Raw genomic sequence first — 22507 nt, forward strand, 5'->3', positions numbered from 1 at the left:
CTTTTTCTGATAGTTTCTTATTAGTATATAGAAATGCAATAGATCTTTGTATATTGATTTTGTATCTTGTAACTCTACTGAATTCTAATAGGTATTTTTGGGGGTGGAATCTTTAGGATATAATATGTCATCTGCAAATAGTGACAGTTTTCTTTCTTTATTTCCAATTTGGGTGACTTTTATTTTTCTTGTCTGATTGTTCTGGCTAGAACTTTCAATACTATGTTGAATAAAAGTGGCAAGAGTGGTCATCCTTGTTTCTGATCTTAGGGAAAAAGCTTTCAGCTTCTCACTGTTGAGTATGACATTAGCTGTGGGCTTGTCACTTATGGCCTTCACTATGTTGAAGTATGTTCCCTCTATACTCACTTAATTATGAGTTTACAATTATCTTTCAAATCTATTGTAAAAATATCTGATATTAATTAAAAATTCCATTTAGCAAGTACTTACAGATCACCTAATTTAAGGTTGGCAATTTTTTAACTAACCATCACATTTTTTTAATTTTTATTTATTTATGATAGTCACACAGAGAGAGAGAGAGAGAGAAAGAGAGAGAGGGAGAGGGAGAGACACAGGCAGAGGGAGAAGCAGGCTCCATACACTGGGAGCCCGACGCGGGATTTGATCCCGGGTCTCCAGGATCGCACCCTGGGCCAAAGGCAGGCGTTAAACCGCTGCGCCACCCAGGGTTCCCAACCATTACAGTTTTTAAATAAATGTCATTTTATAAGATCATAACTTTAAAAAAAGTCTGATAAGATAGCTATTTGGAAAACAGTGTATTAGGGACTCCCAAACATCATGAATTGAGAGGTCTTAAGGAGCTAGATTGCCTGCTAGATAACTTTGTATGAATGCACAAATAAATCACTAAATAAAACAACATGATAATATGGAATGTAAGAGAACTCTCCAGAAACAGATTCACTTACATGAGGGAATCTAACGTTCAATAGAAGTATCCATGGGAAAGAGGAACTCATTTAATAAATTGTATTGAGTCAAATGTCTTTGTGAAGAAAGATAAAATTTGCTTCCTACCTCACATCACACACAAAAATTAATTCCAGGTGGATTAAAGGTCCAAGTGTAAAAAAAAAAATGTGACTATAACATAGAAGAAAACTGTCATAACACCAGGGTAAGAAAGAATTTCTTAAGACATAAAAAGGACAAACGTAAAGTAAAATATTGGTCAATTTACACTAAAATAAAAAGCTTTTGTAGGACAGAAGACCCCATAAACAAACTGAGAAGATAAACCACAGATAGAAAGAAGACAGTTGCAATCCATGGAGTCAACAAAAGATTAATAATATGATGAAGTTCTACAACTATGTGAGAAAATTATAAACCAATAGAAAAAATAGTAAGCACAGTATATGGATAGGCAATTCACAGGAAAGAAAATAAAACTTTTGATATGCCAGTGAGATGTCATTTTATACCCATTAGATTGGCAAAAAGTTTAAAGTCTGACAATAAGAAGGGTTGGTGATGGCGTAAGGAAATGCAACCTCTTACACATAATTAGTAGAAGGGCAAAATGATTGCATCACTTTAAACAAGCTTTGTAAATTTGAAGATGCACATACCTAGGGCTTATTGGGAAACTCCTGGTTTCAGCCACTTGTCCCAGAATAATTATTAGTAACACTTCTTTCATCTCCCAAGTGTTTTGGGTCACAGATAAATTATATGGTCATTCTGTATATACCCCATGATTATGTACTTCTGCTTCTTTCCCAAGCATGTTTAAGAGATGTGCAGAAATCTTCACATGTACAGTTTTCAATAGAAAATACAGAAGGCATCTGATTGTAAGGGAATGAATCGGGAATGAATCAATCATGTTGTGTTTTTAAGATTTTACTTACTTACTTACTTACTTATTTATTTATTTATTTATTTATTTATTTATTTGAGAGAGAGCAAGACTGAAAGAGCACAAGAAGGGGAAACCTCAAAGGAAGCAGCAGAAGGAGAGGGAGAAGCAGACTCCCTACTGAGCAGGGAGCCTGTTGTGGAGCTCCATCCCAGGACCCCCAGACCATGACCTGAGCAGAAGGCAGATGCTTAACCAACTGAGCCACCCAGACACTCTCCCAATCATGTTATTTTATTAGTGAAGCAAACTACATTTACCATATCAACCTGAATGTATATAAAAAATGTTTTTAATTTTTTTAAGATTTTATTTTTAATCTCTACACCAAACATGGGGCTCAACCTCCCAACCTCTTGCCTGAGAGCAAGAGTTGTGGGCTCTACTGACTGAGCCAGCTACACACCCCAAAGCTGTTTTTAAATTTTGAGTAAGAAAAGAAGAGGCAAGAGAATATTTGTAATATGATGTCATTGTATAAAACCATACTTTCATGTATGCCCCAAAAGAACAAGAATATGCAGAGGAATGATAACCCCTCTATTCCAATCAAGATGATGTTTTCACAGGGAGGGGAGTACAGAGTACTTTGTAAAATTTAATTCTAAGAAAGGGGTAATTTAAACAAATATAACAAAATATTCACATTTGTTTAATTTTCATAAATATCTATTATATATTTGTATTTTTGTATGTTTAAAATACTTCACAATTAAAAATAAATATCCTTGTTCCCCAATTCTCAGAAGAACCATGCAAAGAACACTGAATGAAATGTTTTTAAATGCTATAAAAATAGAAAATATAAAATAAAGTATTGACATAAGTCCAGGCCAAACATATCTGTCCTATTAATAGTTACAGGCTAAATTGCCCAGATTCCAAAACAAAATAAAAAGTAAAAGAAAAAACCTGAGAGAATAATTCTAGAACATATACTAAATAAATGATTAATTGTTTTCATGCCTTATTAGCTGTAGGAAACAAATAATTTTAAACAACACAAATGAATAAACAACCCCTCACAAACGGTAAAGCCAAAACAGACTGGTGTTGTGTTTGTTACTGGATCAAACATGGATTGAATATTTACTATGTGCTAGATGCTTTACACAAGCTGCTGTTAATGCTCATAAAACCCTACATGTCAGGATTCTTGAGGTTGACTTTCCCAAGGTCACACAGAGTAGGTGTCAGAGCTGTGATTATAGCCATGGTTGGTCTGGGTCCAAAGCCCTTGCTGGGGTTTTTCCTATGAAGCTTCACTGAAGAGGTAACAAAATTAGTCAACCATAATGTACACCAGACTTTTCCCACCTTAGAATCACAGACATGCAAAATAAAACAAGAATGAACATATTTTTTTATCCCAATGGGGGATAATTTAATCCCAATTAGTTTTTTTAAATATTAAGTGAGAATATTTAGTATTAAATAAAAAGCCAGGAAAATCTATTATGAAGCCATCTCTTTACAGTTCTGGGAGCAAATGTGTAAATTGGGAAACTTTTTTTTTTTTTAAGTAGGCTCCATGCCCAGTGTGGGGCTGGACTCACGACCCAGAGATCAAGAGTTGCATGCTCCACCAACTGAGTCAGCCAGATGCCATAAATTAGGAAACTTTTAAAAATCAACTTGGCATTATTATCAAGACAGTCTTTAGAAACCTCACACCCATTGTCTGATATATGTCTGGGAATCTATTAAAAAATAGCAAATATAGAATAAATAAAAGAAGCTCTTCCCTATAGGATTATTAATAATAGTGAGAAGTTGTAACATGTAGACAGACATAAAGTGATGGTTAAATGGCTAAGGGAATTATAGACCCATAAGGACACTAAGGGGTCTTTAAAAATGTTTGGAGCCAATATAAAATAACTTGAAAAACTATAAGGTTAAATCAAAAATTAAAACTAAAAATATGAAGATGGGGGCACTTGGGTGGCTCAGTGGTTGAGCATCTGCTACAGTTCAGGTCATGATTCTGGGGTCCTGGGGTCCAGCCCGCATCAGGCTCCCTCTGCCTGTGTCTCTGATGAATAAATAAATAAAATATTTTTTTAAATATGAAGATAATATGATTACATCCATATTTTGGAATAGCACCAGATTAAAGAGGGGGGGGAATCTCAAAAGTAAATAAATCAGCCTACTAACGGTAAGGGGTGTGATAAGTTTTTTGAGGAATTGTTAAGTGTTCTTTTTACTTGTCTCTGCTTTTTTTTTTCTTTTTTTTTTTTAATTTATTTATGATAGTCACAGAGAGAGAGAGAGGCAGAGACACAGGCAGAGGGAGAAGCAGGCTCCATGCACCGGGAGCCCGACATGGGATTCGATCCCGGGTCTCCAGGATCGCGCCCTGGGCCAAAGGCAGGCGCTAAACCGCTGCGCCACCCAGGGATCCCCTTGTCTCTGCTTTTCATGTTAACTATAAAACATGCTATCTTCATGATTTTTTAAACCATACCACAGATTTTAAGTTCTATCTGTGGTAGAGTAAATCAACCATTTTCTTTTTAAGATGTTAGTTCTTGGGGATCCCTGGGTGGCACAGCGGTTTGGCGCCTGCCTTTGTCCCAGGGCGCGATCCTGGAGACCCGGGATCGAATCCCACGTCGGGCTCCCGGTGCATGGAGCCTGCTTCTCCCTCTGCCTGTGTCTCTGCTTCTCTCTCTCTCTCTCTGTGTGACTATCATAAAAAAAAAAAAAAGATGTTAGTTCTTCTGTTCATTTATTCTTCCAAATAAGAGTAAGGGGTTTACAAAGATTCTGATGCCATGAAACGCCAGGACACCTGCACCCCGATGTTTCTAGCAGCAATGTCCACAGTAGCCAAACTGTGGAAGGAGCCTCGGTGTCCATCGAAAGATGAATGGATAAAGAAGATGTGGTCTATGTATACAATGGAATATTACTCAGCCATTAAAAATGACAAATACCCACCATTTGCTTCAATGTGGATGGAACTGGAGGGTATTATGCTGAGTGAAGTAAGTCAATCGGAGAAAGACAAACAGTGTATGTTCTCATTCATTTGGGGAATATGAATAATAGTGAAAGGGAATATAAGGGAAGGGAGAAGAAATGTGTGGGAAATATCAGAAAGGGAGACAGAACATAAAGACTCCTAACTCTGGGAAATGAACTAGGGGTGGTGGAAGGGGAGGAGGGCGGGGGGTGGGGGTGAGTGGGTGACGGGCACTGAGGGGGACACTTGACGGGATGAGCACTGGGTGTTATTCTGTATGTTGGTAAATTGAACACCAATAAAAATTAATTTATTAAAAATAATAATAAAATAAAAATAAATTTTAAAAAAGGAAAAAAAAGAGTAAGGGGTTTAGGGTAAATATTAAAATTATGGTGCCACCTAGAAAAAGGAGCACCCATATGAACAAAGTTTACACCATGTTAGCTTGAGGCATCAGAGAGCCCCTGACAAAGATTGAGGGAGTGATTTTGCCTCCCTTTCTGCATAAGCAATAGCAACAAAAGCAGAATAAAATGGGTGTCAACATGGCAGTCACATAATGCTTTAAAAGACTCTTGCTTTAGGATGCCAAGTATGGGAATGACTTCATCCTTCTGGATTTTTTTTTAAGATTTTATTTATTTTAAAAAATATTTTATTTATTTATTTGAGAGAGCTCATGAGCACACATGAGCGGGTGGGAGGGGGTCTGAGGGAGGGGAACAAGCAGACTCCCTGCTAAACGTGGAGCCTGATGAGAGGCTCAATCTTTTGACCCTGAGATCATGACCTGAGCCAAAGGCAGATGCTTAACCAACTGAGGCACCCAGGCACTCTTCATCCTTCTAAATTCAACTTGATACTCAGAAATCTGGTTATCTTTTCTTTCTTTCTTTTTTTTTTTTTTTTCAGTCTTTTTTTCTCCGGGTAGAGTAGTCTTGTTTCATTTGAATAAATTTCCTCTGAATCATAGTTAAATTCCTAAGAACAGATTTATATTTTCTTATGACCCCTCTATTTAACAAATACTTTATGAGCCCCTATTCTATCCTGGTCCCTGTTCTTGGAGTCATTAACATAGAAATGCAGAGTAGCCCAACACTGGCATTCTGGGCTGGGAAGATAATAAGCAAATATTTTAGGGTGCAAAGGCCATGTTTAGAGCCCCAAAACATGATGGCCCAAATAAGACAGTTTATTTATGGTTCCCCTGGCAGTCAGAGGAAGGTTCACAGGTTGGCTGACAAGCGGCTCTGCTCCAGGAGAATTTCCAGAAACCAGTTCCTTTTGACAGGCTGTTCCTCACCTTAGCTTGAAGCCTTATTTCATCTTTTGTGGGGTGGCAAATAAACGTCTGATAACTCTCTACCATCAAAAAGGGAGAACATGCTTATGAAAGACAGCCTCTAATTATTCATTGACTCAACAAATTCCTTCTGAGAGTCTGCTCAGAGCCAGATGCTAGTCTCAAGGCTAAAGTACAAAACAGACAAGTCTCCAGTGTTCAAAACACAGGAACTTCTCTCAGAAGCAAGGGGCAAGAAACAGGACAAAAGGGCAGATTTCATTCTAAGTGCAATAGGAAGGCACTGGAGGGTAGTGAGCAAAAGAGTCTTTTAAAGACCAAGGAGTATTTTTATCGTATTTTTTCCTCTGTAAATGGAAATACAACGTATCTGCCACACAGGCATCAAATGCAAGACTGTATAGTCTTTGCAATCTGGAAAATGTTCAAAATTGCTCCACTTAGACCAGTGTCTCCTTTTTATAGACAAAGAAACCAAGGCTCTGAGAAGTTTTTTTAACCCAAAACCTCTTTTTGGACTAGTGGGGAATCACATCTATCGTCATCTTTCTCTCCCACCTGTCAGTCAGGTTTAATTTTTTCTGTGTTGGTAGTGGAAAGATGCAGACTCCTAGGTCCCACCTCCTAAAGCAAACAATTACAAGAGTACCCCCCACTTTTATAATATAGGATGGCCTTCATACCACATTTTTCAGAGTTTTCTAGGTCCTTACATATTCTCCTTTTACCTCCAGAACAGGGACAGCTTGGATGAGGACTGAACTTACAGGGAGTCCAATGCTATTTGTTTGGTTAAGCCATTTTTTCTAAACTTGCTTAATCAAGAGAATAATCTGAAATCTTTGTTAAATATTTATATTCTCAAGTCCCTCCTGGAGATTCTGGACTGCAAGAAAGAGACCTGGGAGGCTGCTCGGTAACTTTTAATTATTGCTAAGGGAGCTTCTTTCCATAGACAACCTTGGCAAACATTGGTGCACTCTGTCCTCCAAAGGGTGTGAGGAAGCACGCTCAGCAAAAGATACATATGAAGAGACGATTTTCCTGACTCTTTGGGTATTAAAGAGCGCCCAAAGGTGTGCACAAGGCTTCTCCAAGTGTCTGTTCCTCCCCTTCCAATCCAATCTTCCGTGGCTGTTAACTTTTCAGAGATAATTTTGCTTTTGGTACCTGTCAAGTCATTAGTTGTAACCAGTGGGAGACAGACTATAATGGGCTGGCTGCACTGGCTGGCATGGGAAGTCCTGCTCTGTTGAGATTTAAGGCATGGATGATGCTGTTGCTGGCAGTAATGGGAACACTATCGCATGCAGGGGCAAACCAGTTGCTAAACCTACCACCAGTAGCTACCTGAAAGAAGGTGGGGGCTTTGGGTGACCATATAGTTGCAGCCACAAAACACATGAGTAAAAATAAAGCTTAAAATGGAATGAGTGGTTGCTTGTAAGCGCTTGGGAGAATTTTTTTTTCAATTCTGTCCAACTTTGTCTTATGTTTACAGATGCTCTCATGAGAGGCATACTCAGTGACGATGTATTTTTTAAAATATTTTTGTTATTTATTAGAGAGAGAGAGAGCATGAGCAGGGGCAGGGACAGGGGAGAAGCAGGCGCCACCCTGAGCATGGAGTCCAATGTGGGGCTCCATCCCAGGACCCTGAGTTCATGACCTGAGCCCAAGGCAGAGACTTCACTGACTCTGCCACCCAGGCACCCAGGATGAATCTTCGTAATGAATTTAACCCTTTGTACATTTTGGATGTTCCTCTATGTCTGGGTTTTTTTTTTTTCTAGACAGTCTATGTCATGTGATATAAATATAGCTACTGTTGTAATTAGAAATTATAGCTTTCTTATGATTAGGATTTACAAGCTTATATTTTTCTGTCCTCTTACTCTTGACTTATCTGTCCATATTTAAAGTATGTCCCTTATATTTAACATTCACTTGGGTTTTATTATCTCTATCCTTTAATTAATGTGTTATTACATTTATAATCATTGTAATTCATGATAGGGTTGGGTTTGCTATTTATTTTCTATTTTCCCCACTAGCTCCTTTTTCCTCTTTCCCTGCCTTCTCCTGGAGCAAGGCCTTTAAAAAAAAAAAAAATTCCATTTTGTCTTCCTTGTTGACTTATTTTCCATCCCTCCTTGTTTTATTTTTTGGAAGTTGTTCTAGGGTTTACATAATATACATTAAACTTAAAACAGTCTCCTTGAAAAATATAGCACTTCGTATGTATTTTAAGAAACCCACAGTAATATGCCACATTTTCTCCATGCCTTTGTACCACATTCAAATATTTTCCTTCTACATGTGCTTTAAACCATAATACCTTATTTTTTCTTTTTTTACATTATTTTTTCTTAAATGCTTTTTATTTTTATTTTTTTTTAATTTACTTATTTATTTATGATAGTCACAGAGAGAGAGGGAGAGGCAGAGACACAGGCAGAGGGAGAAGCAGGCTCCATGCACCGGGAGCCCGACGTGGGATTCGATCCCGGGTCTCCAGGATCGCGCCCTGGGCCAAAGGCAGGCGCCAAACCGCTGCGCCACCCAGGGATCCCTTAAATGCTTTTTAAAAAAGATTGTATTTATTTATTCATGAGAGCATAGAGAGAGAGGCAGAGACATAGGCAGAGGGAGAAGCAGGCTCTCTGCAGAGAGCCTGATGTAGGACTCGATCCCAGGATCCCGGGAACAGCCCTGAGTCAAAGGCAGATGCTCAATTGCTGAGCCACCCACGTGTCTCAAGTATACACTTTTCTTAGCATATGCAGATTTGTGAAACCGTTACCATCCTCTAAGAACATTGTCATCACCTCAAGAAAAAACTTGTTACCCATTAGCAGTCATTCCCCATACCCACCTTGACCCAGCCCTGAAAATCTACTAATGTACTTTCTATAGAAATAGAGATTTGCCTATTCTCGAAACTACACATAAGTGGTGGAATTGTATATGTGGCCTTCTGTAACTGGCATCTTTCACTTGGAATTATGTTTTGAGTTTTTATTTTAATTCCAGTTAACATGCAGTATTACATTAGTTTCAAGTATACAATATAGTGATTCAGTACTTCCATACATCACCTCCAGCTCATCGTGACAGGTGGTCTCCTTCATCCCCATCAGCTATTTCCCCCATCCCTGCCCTACCTCCCCTCTGGGGACCATCATTTTGTTCTCTATAGTTAAGAGTCTGTTTCTTGATTTGTCTCTCTTTTTCCCATTTGCTCATTTGTTTTGTTTCTTTATTTCCACATATGAATGAAATCATATGGTATTTGACTTTCTCAGACAATTCACTTAGCATTATATTCTTTTTTTTTTAATTTTATTTATTTATGATAGGCACACAGTGAGAGAGAGAGAGAGAGAGAGCAGAGCACGGCAGAGGAGAAGCAGAGGAGAAGCAGAGGAGAAGCAGAGGGAGCAGAGGGAGAAGCAGGCTCCATGCACCGGGAGCCCGACGTGGGATTCGATCCCGGGTCTCCAGGATCGCGCCCTGGGCCAAAGGCAGGCGCCAAACCGCTGCGCCACCCAGGGATCCCTACATTAGGGGTTTTAAAACTGCTTTTTCTATGTTGTATCTCAGCTGGGCTGTTTGTTGTGCTGTCTCTTTAAGGATAGGGACTTAGTTTTCTATCACTCTCTGACTCTCCCAGAGTTGTGCCTGCTGATTTTTTTAATCCCAGGTGTTAAGCCCCACTGATTGTAAGACCTCATGAAGTTAGGTTCTTTTGGTTTTCAAAGCCAAATGTTAGGGGAATTCACCTTTCTTGTGCAGGTCCCCCATTCTTGGGGTGCATGGGGTAGGGTCTGCTCCTCTCTCCTCTCTGTGCCGGTGGTGTCTCTCCCTCCTGCAGATAGCCAAGTGGGTCAGTTTGGCGCCCAATTGCATCTCCACCATTCCTACTCTCTATTATGTAGCCTCTTCTCTGCATTTACCTGTAAAGGGTCTGTTCTTCCAGTGTTAGGGTCATTTTCTGAGTTATTTACACTGATATGGGTGTTATCTATGTGCATCAATGGTAGCAGGTGAGCTTAGGATACTCCTACTCTGCCATCTTCTTCATATAGCATCTTATGTTGACAGTTTTTAATTTTAATACTTTAAGTATATGCTTCCATTGTTTTATGGCTTGAGTTATTTGTGATGAAATGTCATTTGCTATTATTATTGTTTTTCCTATGTATTAAATTTTTCTTTTTTTTTCTTTGTTTTTAAGATTTACTCTTTATCATTGGTTTCTAACAATTTCATTGATGTGCCTAGATTTGCTTTTTTTGTAATTATCCTTCTTAAGGTTTTTTTTCAAACTTTGTGGGGCTAAGGACTTCTATTTTTCAATAAATTTGGAAATGTTTTAATCATTGTTTCCTTAAATATGTTCTATTCTCTCTTTTTTTCTATAATTCTGAATATACATATTTTAGACTGATTAAATTTTACAAGTCATTGGAGTTTTACTTTTTTTTAGAATTTTTCTCTCTGTACTTAGTTTTTTAAAGATTTTGTTTAGGGATCCCTGGGTGGCGCAGCGGTTTAGCGCCTGCCTTTGGCCCAGGGCGCGATCCTGGAGACCCGGGATCGAATCCCACGTCGGGCTCCCGGTGCATGGAGCCTGCTTCTCCCTCTGCCTGTGTCTCTGCCTCTCTACTGTCTCCTGTGTGTCTCTCATGAATAATTAAATAAACAAAATCTTTTGTTTTTTATTTATTTATGATAGGCACACATGAGAGAGAGAGAGAGGCAGAGACACAGGCAGAGGGAGAAGCAAGCGCCATGCAGGGAGCCCGACATGGGACTTGATCCCGGGTCTCCAGGATCACACCCTGGGCCGAAGGTGGTGCTAAACTGCTGAGCCACCCGGGCTGCCCTTCTCTTGAAGAAACCTCCCACGCTTGTAAGTAGGGCCAGCCCTAATCCGGAGGCAGCCCATCCAGGCGCCTTCCTGAAATTTTAGCAACTAAAAGCATTCTGTTTACAAGAAACCATTTTGTTTATAAGAAAACCATTCTGTTTATATGAAAACCATTCCCCCCCACACCCTGATTGGAATGTCCCTGAATAGGTTCATGTTGACCCTCTGTGAAATCAACCTGGATGCTATGCGACTCCCGCGGTTCTTTTGTCTTTAGGCGGTTTCTTTCCTTTTGCCTTTAAAGATCCCAGTAATTGCTAATCGGGGCTCTTTTCCTCCTCGGAGGCGGAGAGCCCGTTTGCTGCAAACATTCAATAAACCCTCTTGCTAATTGCATCTGCCTGTCTGGGGTCTGAGTCTCTGGGGCGTCCACCGGGACACGTTGGCACCCGTGAGCCAGGGTCCAACATTTGGGGGCTCGTCCGGGATCTGAGACGCCCCAGACTCAATCCTAAGACCGGTAGGAGGTAAGACCGAGCTCGCTAAATGTCATATCTGTCTCGTCCGTTTGTCTGACTGGCCGGGTCTGTTTTGTGCCGGGTCTGTATTGTGCTTGCAGGACGCTGTACTCTGTATTCTGTATTTGGACCAGCGGGGGAGGCAGACGTGCCCGAGACCCCTGGTCCCCCTCCGGAGTCGGACTCCGGAGTGGTCTGGAAGAGGAACGGAGCCCCGGCACTCCCTCCTCTTCGGGGAGGGTCGTGGTTCGCGACCGCTCCCATCTGAATCTGCCGCGCCAGTCCTGTCGTTCGTGTGCGTCTGTTCGTTCCGTGTTTTTCTTCCTTTCCTGTCCTCCTCCTCACCGCTCACCTCTTCTCTACACCCCCGGGGCAGACTGTAACCACCCCTTTAAGCCTCACTCTAGATCACTGGAAAGAAGTCGCCGGCCGGGCACACAATCTTTCGGTCGAAGTCACAAGACGAAGATGGGTCACCTTCTGCTCCTCAGAGTGGCCGGCTTTCAACGTCGGGTGGCCCAGGAACGGAACTTTTAATATTGACATTATCTTGCAGGTGAAGGCCCTGGTCTTGCAGCCAGGACCCAATGGACACCTCGACCAGCCGACCTGGGATGACCGCCAACAGCTCCTGCAGACTCTCCTCACCACGGAGGAGAGACAGCGCGTCTACCTCGAAGCTCAGAAAAACGCCCGGGGGCGGATGGGAGGCCGACCCAGCTGCCTAATGAGATTGAGGATGTTTTCCCCTTGGTTCGCCCGACCTGGGACTACGACACTGTTGCTGGTAGGGAGCGGCTCCGTCTCTATCGCCAGGTACTCCGAGCGGGTCTCAAAGGGGCAGGGCGTCGCCCCACCAATTTGGCAAAGGTACGTGCTATAGTGCAGGGAAAGGATGAGACGCCGGCAGGTTTTCTGGAGAGGTTAATAGAAGGCTATACTGGCCACCATAGTACAGGGCTCAGGGCAGAGTAAGTCAGGACAGAGTAGGGACCTGGAAGACAAAAGAGAACCACGGGTTGAACGAGACCAGTGTGCCTACTGCAAGGAAAAAGGACATTGGGTTAAAGATTGCCAAAGGAAGGGCCAAACGCAGGGACCTAAAAAGAAGCCCATTCCTGTTTTGTCCCTAGAAGATGAAGATTAGGGGTGTCAGGGCCAAGAACCCCCCCCCCCGAGCCTCGGATAACCCTTAAAGTGGGGGGACAGCCGGTGACCTTCCTGGTCGATACGGGGGCTCAACATTCAGTTTTAACTGAGGCAAAAGGACCCTTGAGCTCTAAAACGTCTTGGGTTCAGGGGGCAACTGGAGGCAAGTTATATCGATGGACAACCGAACGGAAGGTCCACCTGAGCACTGGGCAAGTAACGCATTCCTTCTTACTGGTCCCAGACTGCCCTTACCCTCTCCTAGGCAGAGACCTTCTTTCAAAAGTAGGGGCCCAGATACATTTTCAGCAAAAAGGGGCCACTATTACTGGCGCGGGAGGGCAGCCCCTCCAGGTACTGACCTTGCGCCTAGAGGATGAACACCACACCGGCTGCACGAGGACTCTCCACCGTCCGTGCAGCCCCTAGATTCTGAATGGCTCACTAACTACCCTCAGGCCTGGGTGGAAACGGCCGGAATGGGACTAGCTGTAAACCAGCCACCCATAATTATAAACTTAAAACCCTCGGCCACCCCCATATCGATCCGGCAACATTCAATGAGCAAAGAGGCCAAAGAAGGCATTCGGCCACATATACAGAGACTATTACAATTGGGCATTTTAATACCTTGCCAGTCGCCCTGGAATACTCCTCTATTACCCGTAAAAAAACCCGGCACAGGAGATTACTGGCCGGTACAAGATTTACGAGAGGTTAACTGGAGGACAGAGGACATACATCCCACGGTGCCAAATCCCTACAACTTGCTCAGCACCTTACCCCCAAGCCATGTCTGGTATACGGTGTTAGATCTAAAAGATGCATTCTTTTGCCTAAGGTTAAGCTCTCAAAGCCAGCCTATTTTTGCCTTTGAATGGAAAGATCCTGAGACGGGATTCTCAGAACAACTCACTTGGACAAGGCTGCCACAGGGATTCAAAAACTCCCCCACTTTGTTCGATGAAGCCTTGCATCGGGATTTGGCAGATTTCCGAGTTGGCCATCCGGACCTCGTCCTCCTGCAGTACGTGGATGATTTGCTCCTGGTGGCTAGGACAGAACAGGATTGTGTAAAAGGTACGGGGGCCCTGCTTGAGAGACTGGGAGAACTGGGGTATAGGGCCTCCGCCAAAAAGGCCCAAATAGGCCAGAGACAAGTGACCTATCTGGGATATCTCCTGGAAGGAGGCCAGAGGTGGCTGACGGAGAGCCGCAAAAAGGCTGTAGCCCTGATCCCAGCACCCACTAATGCCAAAGGACTACGAGAGTTCCTCGGCAGTGCTGGGTTCTGCCGCCTCTGGATACCCGGGTTTGCGGAGATGGCGGCTCCCCTATATCCTCTCACGAAATCCAACACCCCCTACCACTGGGGAAAGGAGCAGCAATTGGCTTTTGACAAAATAAAAAGGGCCTTATTGACCGCCCCTGCCCTGAGCCTCCCAGATGTAACCAAGCCTTTTACGCTATATGTTGATGAACATAATGGAATAGCCAAAGGGGTCCTAACTCAAAAACTGGGACCCTGGAAAAGGCCCGTGGCATACTTTTCAAAAAAATTAGACAGCGTGGCTGCAGGATGGCCCCCATGTCTCCGAATAATAGCGGCTGTGGCAGTCCTGGTAAAAGACTCAGACAAGTTGACTTTCGGCCAACCCCTCACTGTGGTGGCCCCCCACGCCGTAGAGACAGTCATCCGCCAGCCCCCTGATCGATGGCTCTCAAACGCCCGGGTCACCCATTATCAGGCCATGTTACTGAATTCTGAGCGGATACGGTTTGGAACGGCTACATCTCTAAACCCGGCCACCTTGCTTCCAGAAACCGAGTCCCCCTCCCTAGTAATGCATGATTGCCACCAGATCCTAGCTGAAGTCCATGGCACCAGAGGGGACTTGACGGACCAGCCTTTGCCAGATGCTGAAGCAACCTGGTACACCGATGGGAGTAGCTTTCTACGAAATGGTGAGCGTAAAGCCGGGGCAGCCGTGGTAGATGGGAAAGCTGTCATTTGGGCCAGTGCCTTAGAGCCTGGGACTTCAGCTCAAAGGGCAGAGCTTATAGCCCTAACTCAGGCCCTAAGAAAGGCTAAGGACAAAAAGGTCAACATTTATACTGACAGCAGATATGCTTTTGCAACTGCCCATGTTCATGGAGAAATATACCGTAGAAGGGGTCTCCTAACCTCAGCAGGTAAAAACATCAAAAACAGAGAAGAAATACAAGATCTTCTCCATTCCCACTTTCTGCCGAGAAAACTGAGTATAATTCACTGTCCTGGGCATCAGCGAGGCAATGACCCAGTAGCAGAGGGGAACAGGATGGCCGATGAAACAGCACGGGCCGCTGCACTAGGCCCACAGGCCCTCTCCCTACAAGTACCAGAGGCTGTCCGGACACCGGGGCAACTCTCTCTCGAGTACTCAGACAGCGACCTAGATATCGTCCAGCAAATAGGGGCAAAATATGACGAGCAAATGAAGGTCTGGAAACACCAAGGGAAGACGGTCCTGCCCCAGAAAAGGGCCAAAGAACTGGTGACTCACCTCCACCGATGGACTCACCTCGGACACAAAAAAAATTAAAAGCACTCCTCCGGAGAGAAGGTCAGACCTATTACATTCCCAAACTCCCCTCCCTGATCCAACAGGTAACCGACGCTTGTGTACCTTGTGCTAAGGTAAATACCAAACACCTCAAGATGCCTGAGGGAACCAGGATGAGGGGAGAAAGACCCGGAACTAATTGGGAAGTAGACTTCACCGAAATCAAGCCAGGTAAATATGGTAACAAGTACCTCCTAGTGTTTATAGATACCTTTTCAGGCTGGACAGAAGCTTTCCCCACCAAGCGAGAAACCGCCCAGGTGGTTGTCAAGAAAATCCTGGAAGAAATTTTCCCCCGGTTTGGACTGCCCAAGGTAATAGGGTCGGACAACGGCCCCGCCTTCGTCTCCCAGGTAAGTCAGTTGGTGGCCAGATTACTGGGGATAAATTGGAAATTACATTGTGCATACAGACCCCAGAGCTCAGGTCAGGTAGAAAGAATGAATAGAACAATTAAAGAGACCCTAACTAAATTGACATTGGAGACTGGCACTAGAGACTGGGTCCAACTCCTCCCTATGGTTCTGTTCCGAGTCCGGAACACTCCCGCGCGCCATGGGCTAACTCCTTACGAGATTCTCTATGGAGGTCCCCCACCAGTAACGGACTTACTAGATTCTGCTCTTGACCCTCTTGCTAACACTCCCGGTTTACAGGACAGGCTAAAGGCGCTCCAGATTATCCAGCACCAGATCTGGAAACCCCTTGCGGCTGTCTACCGCCCCGGAGACACAACCGGCCCACACCCGTTCCAGATCGGGGACTCCGTCTACGTCAGGAGACATCAGTCCAGGACGCTTGAGCCCCGCTGGAAGGGCCCATATACTGTACTACTGACCACCCCAACCGCCTTAAAGGTAGACGGCATTGCTGCTTGGGTCCACGCCTCACACGTCCAGCGCGCCCCATCAACGAGCACCGCTGACGCCAGCCAGGACGGACCGGACGAGCCACTCCAATGGAAGCTCCACCGCACCCAAAACCCGCTCAAGATAAGACTTCCAAAAATTGTTCAATGACAGTTGTTATATTCCTACCTCTCCTAGCGCTCTTCACCTCCGCCAAAGGTGACCCTCATGCCCTCAAAAGGTTAACCTGGCAGGTACTAACGTCTGGGGGTGACGAGGTCTGGTCTATAACTAAGACCGCCCCTGTGGGAACCTGGTGGCCTAACCTATATCCTGACCTATGCAAGCTAACCATAGGGGCCCCTAGCCCATGGGACCTAGAGGGATACTTCGACACCTCTAGAGCCCCTAACCAAGAAAGCCCTCCAGGGCGACTGGGATTAGACCCATGGGGAGGATGTGGCACGCCTGAAAGAAGGGCCATGCTAAGCACTCTTCCCTTTTATGTCTGTCCCGGGCACCACAGAGATCGCAGGCTAAATCCCACCTGTGGAGGAGGGGAATACTTCTATTGTAAAAATTGGGGGTGCGAAACTACGGGGGATACAGAATGGAGGCCCTCCTCCTCCTGGGATTATATCACTGTCAAGGCTAACTATACTCACCCGACATTTAGCAAATGGAAAACCCTTAATTATGGGCCCTGCCAAGGGTGGTGTCATCCCCTACGGATATCCTTCACGGAGCCCGGAAAAAGGGCTACTTACTGGGCCAATGGATATATGTGGGGACTCAGGTTAAACAAAGAAAGAACAGATGATGGTTTTATATTCAGAATTAAACTAAAAATAGAATCCCCAGACCCCGTGGCGATCGGGCCTAACTCGGTCCTCGGGGAACAAAGGGCTCCTGCTAAACTAACAGCCCCCGCCCTAGCCGCAGGGAGTGCCACACCCACTAACTTTGCGGTCACTCCAACCCCTCGGTCGTAACCCGAGACGGGACAACGACTGTTTAATCTTATCATAGGGGCATTCCTGGCCCTTAATCGAACCAGCCCCGATGTAACTAAATCCTGCTGGCTCTGCCTTGCTTCCCCCCCCCCCTTATTATGAGGGAATTGCTACTTCAGGGACCTATAATAACATCACTAGCACTCAGGGATGCACACCCGACTCCCAACCACAATTCACCCTTACAGAAGTTTCAGGACAGGGAACCTGCATAGGAACACCCCCCCGGGGCTACCAGAGACTCTGCAACACTACCACCCCGATTTTGGGGACTGATTCTTACCTGGAGCCCCAGCCGGGAACTTGGTGGGCATGCAACAAAGGCCTCCCCCCCGTGTGTCGGCTAAGGTTCTAAATAGCTCAAACGACTTCTGTGTCATGGTGCAGATCATACCCAGGGTGTTCTATCACCCTGCTGAAACTCTAGAAAATCAGTATGATAAACATCCCACCCGTTTTCGGCGCGAACCTGTCTCCCTAACCTTAGCCGTTATGTTGGGACTAGGGGTCGCTGCTGGGGTGGGTCCTGGCGCAGCTGCTCTGATCCAGGGCTCACGACGTTATATAGAACTCCAAACAGCTGTAGATGAGGATCTACGGACACTAGCGCAGTCCGTTTCTAAGCTAGAACAGTCCCTCCCCTCACTCTCAGAAGTAGCACTTCACAACAGGAGAGGCTTGGATTGACTATTCCTGAAAGAGGGAGGACTGTGTGCGGCCCTGGGAGAGGAATGCTGTTTCTATGCAGACCATTCTGGAGTCATCAGAGACTCCATGGCCAAACTCAGGGAAAGGTTAAATAAAAGACAAAGGGACCGGGAGGCCCAGCAGGGCTGGTTTGAAAGCTGGTTTGAAATCAGTGTCCCTGGTTGACCACCCTAATCTCTACCATTCTGGGCCCTCTAGTTATCCTGCTCCTGCTGCTAACTTTCGGCCCTGCGTCCTCTACCGGCTGCTCCAGTTCATCCGAGAAAGATTGTCTATTACCCAAGCTCTGGTATTAACTCAGCAATGTCGGGCCCTCCAAACTGAAGAAATAAATGTTCCCTAAGATTTTAAGGTTAAAATCAGCCCAAACAAGAGGAGGGAATGAAGAAACCTCCCCCCTTGTAAGTAGGGCCAGCCCTAATCCAGAGGCAGCCCATTCAGGCGCCTTCCTGAAATTTTAGCAACTAAAAGCATTCTGTTTACAATAAGAAAACCAGGGATCCCTGGGTGGCGCAGCGGCTTGGCGCCTGCCTTTGGCCCAGGGCGCGATCCTGGAGACCCGGGATCGAATCCCACGTTGGGCTTCAAGTGTATGGAGCCTGCTTCTCCCTCTGCCTGTGTCTCTGCCTCTCTCTCTCTCTCTGTGACTATCATAAATAAATAAAAATTAAAGAAAAAATAAGAAAACCATTCCCCCCACACCCTGATTGGAATGTCCCTGAATAGGTTCTTGTTGACCCTGTGTGAAATCAACCTGGATGCTATGCGACTCCCGCGGTTCTTTTGTCTTTAGGGGGTTTCTTTCCTTTTGCCTTTAAAAGATACCAGTAATTGCTAATCGGGGCTCTTTTCCTCCTCGGAGGCGGAGAGCCTGTTTGTGCAAACGTTCAATAAACCCTCTTGCTAATTGCATCTGCCTGTCTGGGGTCTGAGTCTCTGGGGCGTCCACCGGGACACGTTGGCACCCGTGAGCCAGGGTCCAACACTCTCTGTACTTAAATGTAATTTCCATTACCATGTCTTTCATGTTCACTGATCCTTTTTTGTAATGTTTAATTGGTTAAGTCCATTTAGTGAATTTTTCATTTTAGATATTAATGTTTTCACAGTTCTAGAAGTTCCATTTGGTTTCTGATATAGTGCCCATTTCTCTCATTATTTCATGTTTTCTTTATAAATATATATTTTTTTATTTTTATTTTTTATTTTTCCTGATGCAAACACACGAGGGTTTATTTACAAGCTCGAGCTTGGGTCCAAGCGTACCCAACACAGCTGAGCAGGGACTTGGACCCCGAGTTGGGTTCCAGCTTAGTTTTAAGGGCTGGTCTAGGGGACCTCCAGAAGGGGTGGAGGAATTTCTCAGGTTCTGTTTACATTCTGATATGGGGCTTTCAAGGGCTTTGAGCTCTGTTCTTATTCTAATAGGGGCTTCCTGCCCTTGGCTTGGGCTCTGTTTTCATTCTAATATGGGGCTTTCTAGGATGTCAAGCTGTAAGCTGTTTTCTTCCTGTTACTGAAGTAAGGTAAACTTCAGCTCTTACTCACAGGGGCCTGGGATGGCTGTACTTGTGCTAACGCTGAACTTAAAGTGGAATGGCCTTAATTTTCTTGGCCTCCACATTTCCCCCTCTCAAAGGAACCTAAGGAAGGACCCAATTATGGGTCCAGGTTGCTCTCAGAGTGAGCCACGGGGAATGATTAAACCAGGATTCGAACCAACCTTGTTGCTGTTCTTGCTCCCATTTACATTCCAGCGAAGAAGCAACATCCTACGTTAAGGCAGCACATGACCCCCCCCTTTGTTGTAAGAAGATTAAGTCTAATCCCCTTTTATTTTGAAAGACAATCTCAGACTAGGGAGTCCTGGAGGTGGGAAATAAGTGAGAACGGAGCAGTCTTAGCTTTAGGGGATTGTCCTTGTCCGGTTGGCTTTTCCATTCTGGAACAAAGTCCTTGAGGACGGCGTGTGGGTCAGCTGGCCGGATGTGGGTGTAGTGGATCCAGGGAGTAATCCCATCGACCTTGAGAGCAGTGGGAGTGGTCAGGATCACGATGTAAGTCCCTTCCAGCAAGGCTGAAGTGTCTGGTGTTGGTATCTCCGCACGTACTTCCAGTCACCTGGCCGATATCGATGTTGATCCCGGGGTGGCCCAGTCTCATAGAGGGCCCTCAGTTTAGGCCACACCTTAGAGACAAATCCTGGGCCATTGTCTGACCCAATCTTAACAGGAAAACCATACCTCGGTAAGATGTCTTCCAGCAGTTTTTTGGTCACGGTCTGTGCAGTTTTCATGTTTGGTGGGAAATGCCTCTGTCCATCCTGAAAAAGTATCTACAGACACTAGTAAATACCTGTATCTGTATTTTCCAGGTTTTACCTCAGTAAAGTCCACTTCCCAGTAGGCTCCTGGGCAGTCCCCCCCCGGAGCTGGGTGCCCGGGTTAGATCCATGGGTGGTGGCATTAGTTAACTGGCATGCGTGGCAGCTTGCCACAATCTGCTCCATCTTTGCTCGAGAGTCTTTAATAGTGATCTTTGCATGTCGTGTGAGGTCTTCCATCTTCCTTGTCCCCATATGAGTACTCCAATGCATTCTGGATAGGCCTCGCTGTCCTAGTTCCTGTGGTAAGATGATGCTGGAGTCTGCGGCCCTCCACCAGCCATGCAAACACTGGGTCATGGGCAAGCATTTGATCCCGTGTATATCAGCACCAGTATAGTTGGGGGTGTTGGGCAGGGTCGGTGCCCCCAGATCGGGTCTCCATTTCCATGGTTACAGCTGCCCCCACATATCGATTCCTACTCAGACAAAACTGCTGCCATCCGAGTACCAGGTGGCGTCAGCGTTCGGCAGTGGCTGGTCCTGGAGATCAGCTCTGATTCCATGCATCTGTGTCAAAATTTCTTGACAGTCATGCAGAGGGGGGTCCCAGTCTGGGTTAGGGAGATGAGAGGAATGGGATATTGGTGGACCCTGACACCGTTGTCCCCTGGCTTTAGTTATGGTCGGTCGGTGCCGGACCAGCCCAATTCCCCCAGGTTCTGCCCACGCTTGGGGAAATTCCTGCAGCCAACGGTCAATGTCAGTCATCGGGGCTGAGGACGTTTGGTGGAGATGATATTTGTCTTCTAAACTCAGGACAAGCACCTGAATCGGGTGCCCCTCCTTGTTTAGGACTTTTGCCCCTTCGGGGTGGAAGCAAATTTGTGCCCCCATCTTGGTGAGCAAATCCCGACCTAACAACGGGTAGGGACACTCAGGGATGACCATGAATGAGTGGGATACCCGGCCCATGCCGAGATCCACAGTTCTTCGGGTAGTCCAGGAGTATTGTTTGGTGCCCCTTGCACCCATGAAGTCTTGTTTGCCAATTTCCCTTGGGGTTGTAATAAAACCGAATGTTGTGCCCCAGTGTCCACTAGGAATTCAACAGGTTGCCCCTCCACTTTAAGAGTTACCCTGGGCTCGGGGAGGGGTGCCGAACCCTGACTCCCCTAATCGCCCAGGTCCTCCATCTCCAAGATCTTGGCAGGGGCCTTAGATCTTTGGTTAGGGCAGCTATTTACCTAGTGACCCTCTTCTTTGCAATAAGCACATTGGTTTTTGTTCAGCTTAGGGTGCTCCCGAGGGGGACCAGGGCCATCCTCTTTACCTGTCCATGAAGCCAGCTTCTTGAGGTGCCTCCATTTTTCCCGTGGGTCGTCCATGGTTGTGGCCAGCAGGATCTTGTCCAGGTTTCGGGTCTGCCGGTCACTTAGTTTGGTTTGTTGTTCTTCCGGACTTTCTCTATTATTATAGACTCATTCTGCCACTATCACGAAGTCCTGCAAGCTCTTCTCTCCCTGTCTCTCTACTCTTTGCAATTTCTTTTTAATGTCTGGAGTGGCCTTCAGCCGAATTGTAGTCCCAGGTGGCTTCTTTATATTTTTGAACATATGTATAGCAGCAACTTAAAAATGCTTATCTACCAAGGCCAATGTCACTGTCGTTTCTGATGTGTTTCTATTGACTGATTCCTTTCTCCTTATTATAGGACACATTTTCTCTACTCTGTTCTATGTCCAGTGGTTATTGAAGGCAGAATATCGTGAACTTTACATCACTCCATGCTTGGATTGTGTTGTCTTCAAAGAATATTGAATTTTGTTCAAGCCTGCAGTTAGTTTACTTTAAGATCAGTTTGATTTGTTCAAGTCTTCTATTAAATTAGTTAGGGCATGTTTGTATGTTTCCTTTAGGGCTGGTGTATCCCTACTAAAGCATGGCTTTTATAATTTTCTACTAGATGCTCCTGGTGTTCAACAAGGCAGTTCAGATGTTTCATTAAATTCAGGTCTTTTGGTAAGAATTCCTATTGCATTAAATCAGGAGGTTTGTGATGTCTGCATTTTACTCTTTGTAGGATTATTAATTTAATCAGTTGGTCTAGGAAGCACTTGAAATGCCAGTAAGAAAGACCAGTTCCTGAGCCCTGACTCTTACCTAGTTAAAAATAAGTACCTAGAGTTGGGGTCCAGCATATCATTTCTAATAAGCTCCACAAGTGTGCTGTTTGGGTTCTCTGGGAAGCAGATGCTAAAATTAGTTAGACTTAGAAATCTAAATGTTTATTGAAGA

General features: G+C 44.9%; 1 protein-coding gene across 1 annotated transcript in view; it reads left to right on the forward strand.

The window, feature by feature from the left end:
• The window catches only part of LOC129513363 (uncharacterized), a 45806-nt gene extending 27008 nt beyond the window's left edge, over positions 1-18798 (forward strand). Inside the window, 3 exon segments of the mRNA XM_055331143.1 lie at positions 12119-12432; positions 13553-15290; positions 15293-18798. Of these exon segments, the coding sequence (XP_055187118.1) occupies positions 12266-12432; positions 13553-15290; positions 15293-16336 (2949 nt within the window). The 5' untranslated portion in view covers positions 12119-12265 and the 3' untranslated portion in view covers positions 16337-18798.
• Positions 18799-22507: the final 3709 nt, after the last annotated feature.

The sequence above is a fragment of the Nyctereutes procyonoides genome, unplaced genomic scaffold (assembly GCF_905146905.1).
Source record: "Nyctereutes procyonoides isolate TBG_1078 unplaced genomic scaffold, NYPRO_anot_genome, whole genome shotgun sequence".
In the NCBI taxonomy this organism is placed as follows: domain Eukaryota; kingdom Metazoa; phylum Chordata; class Mammalia; order Carnivora; family Canidae; genus Nyctereutes; species Nyctereutes procyonoides.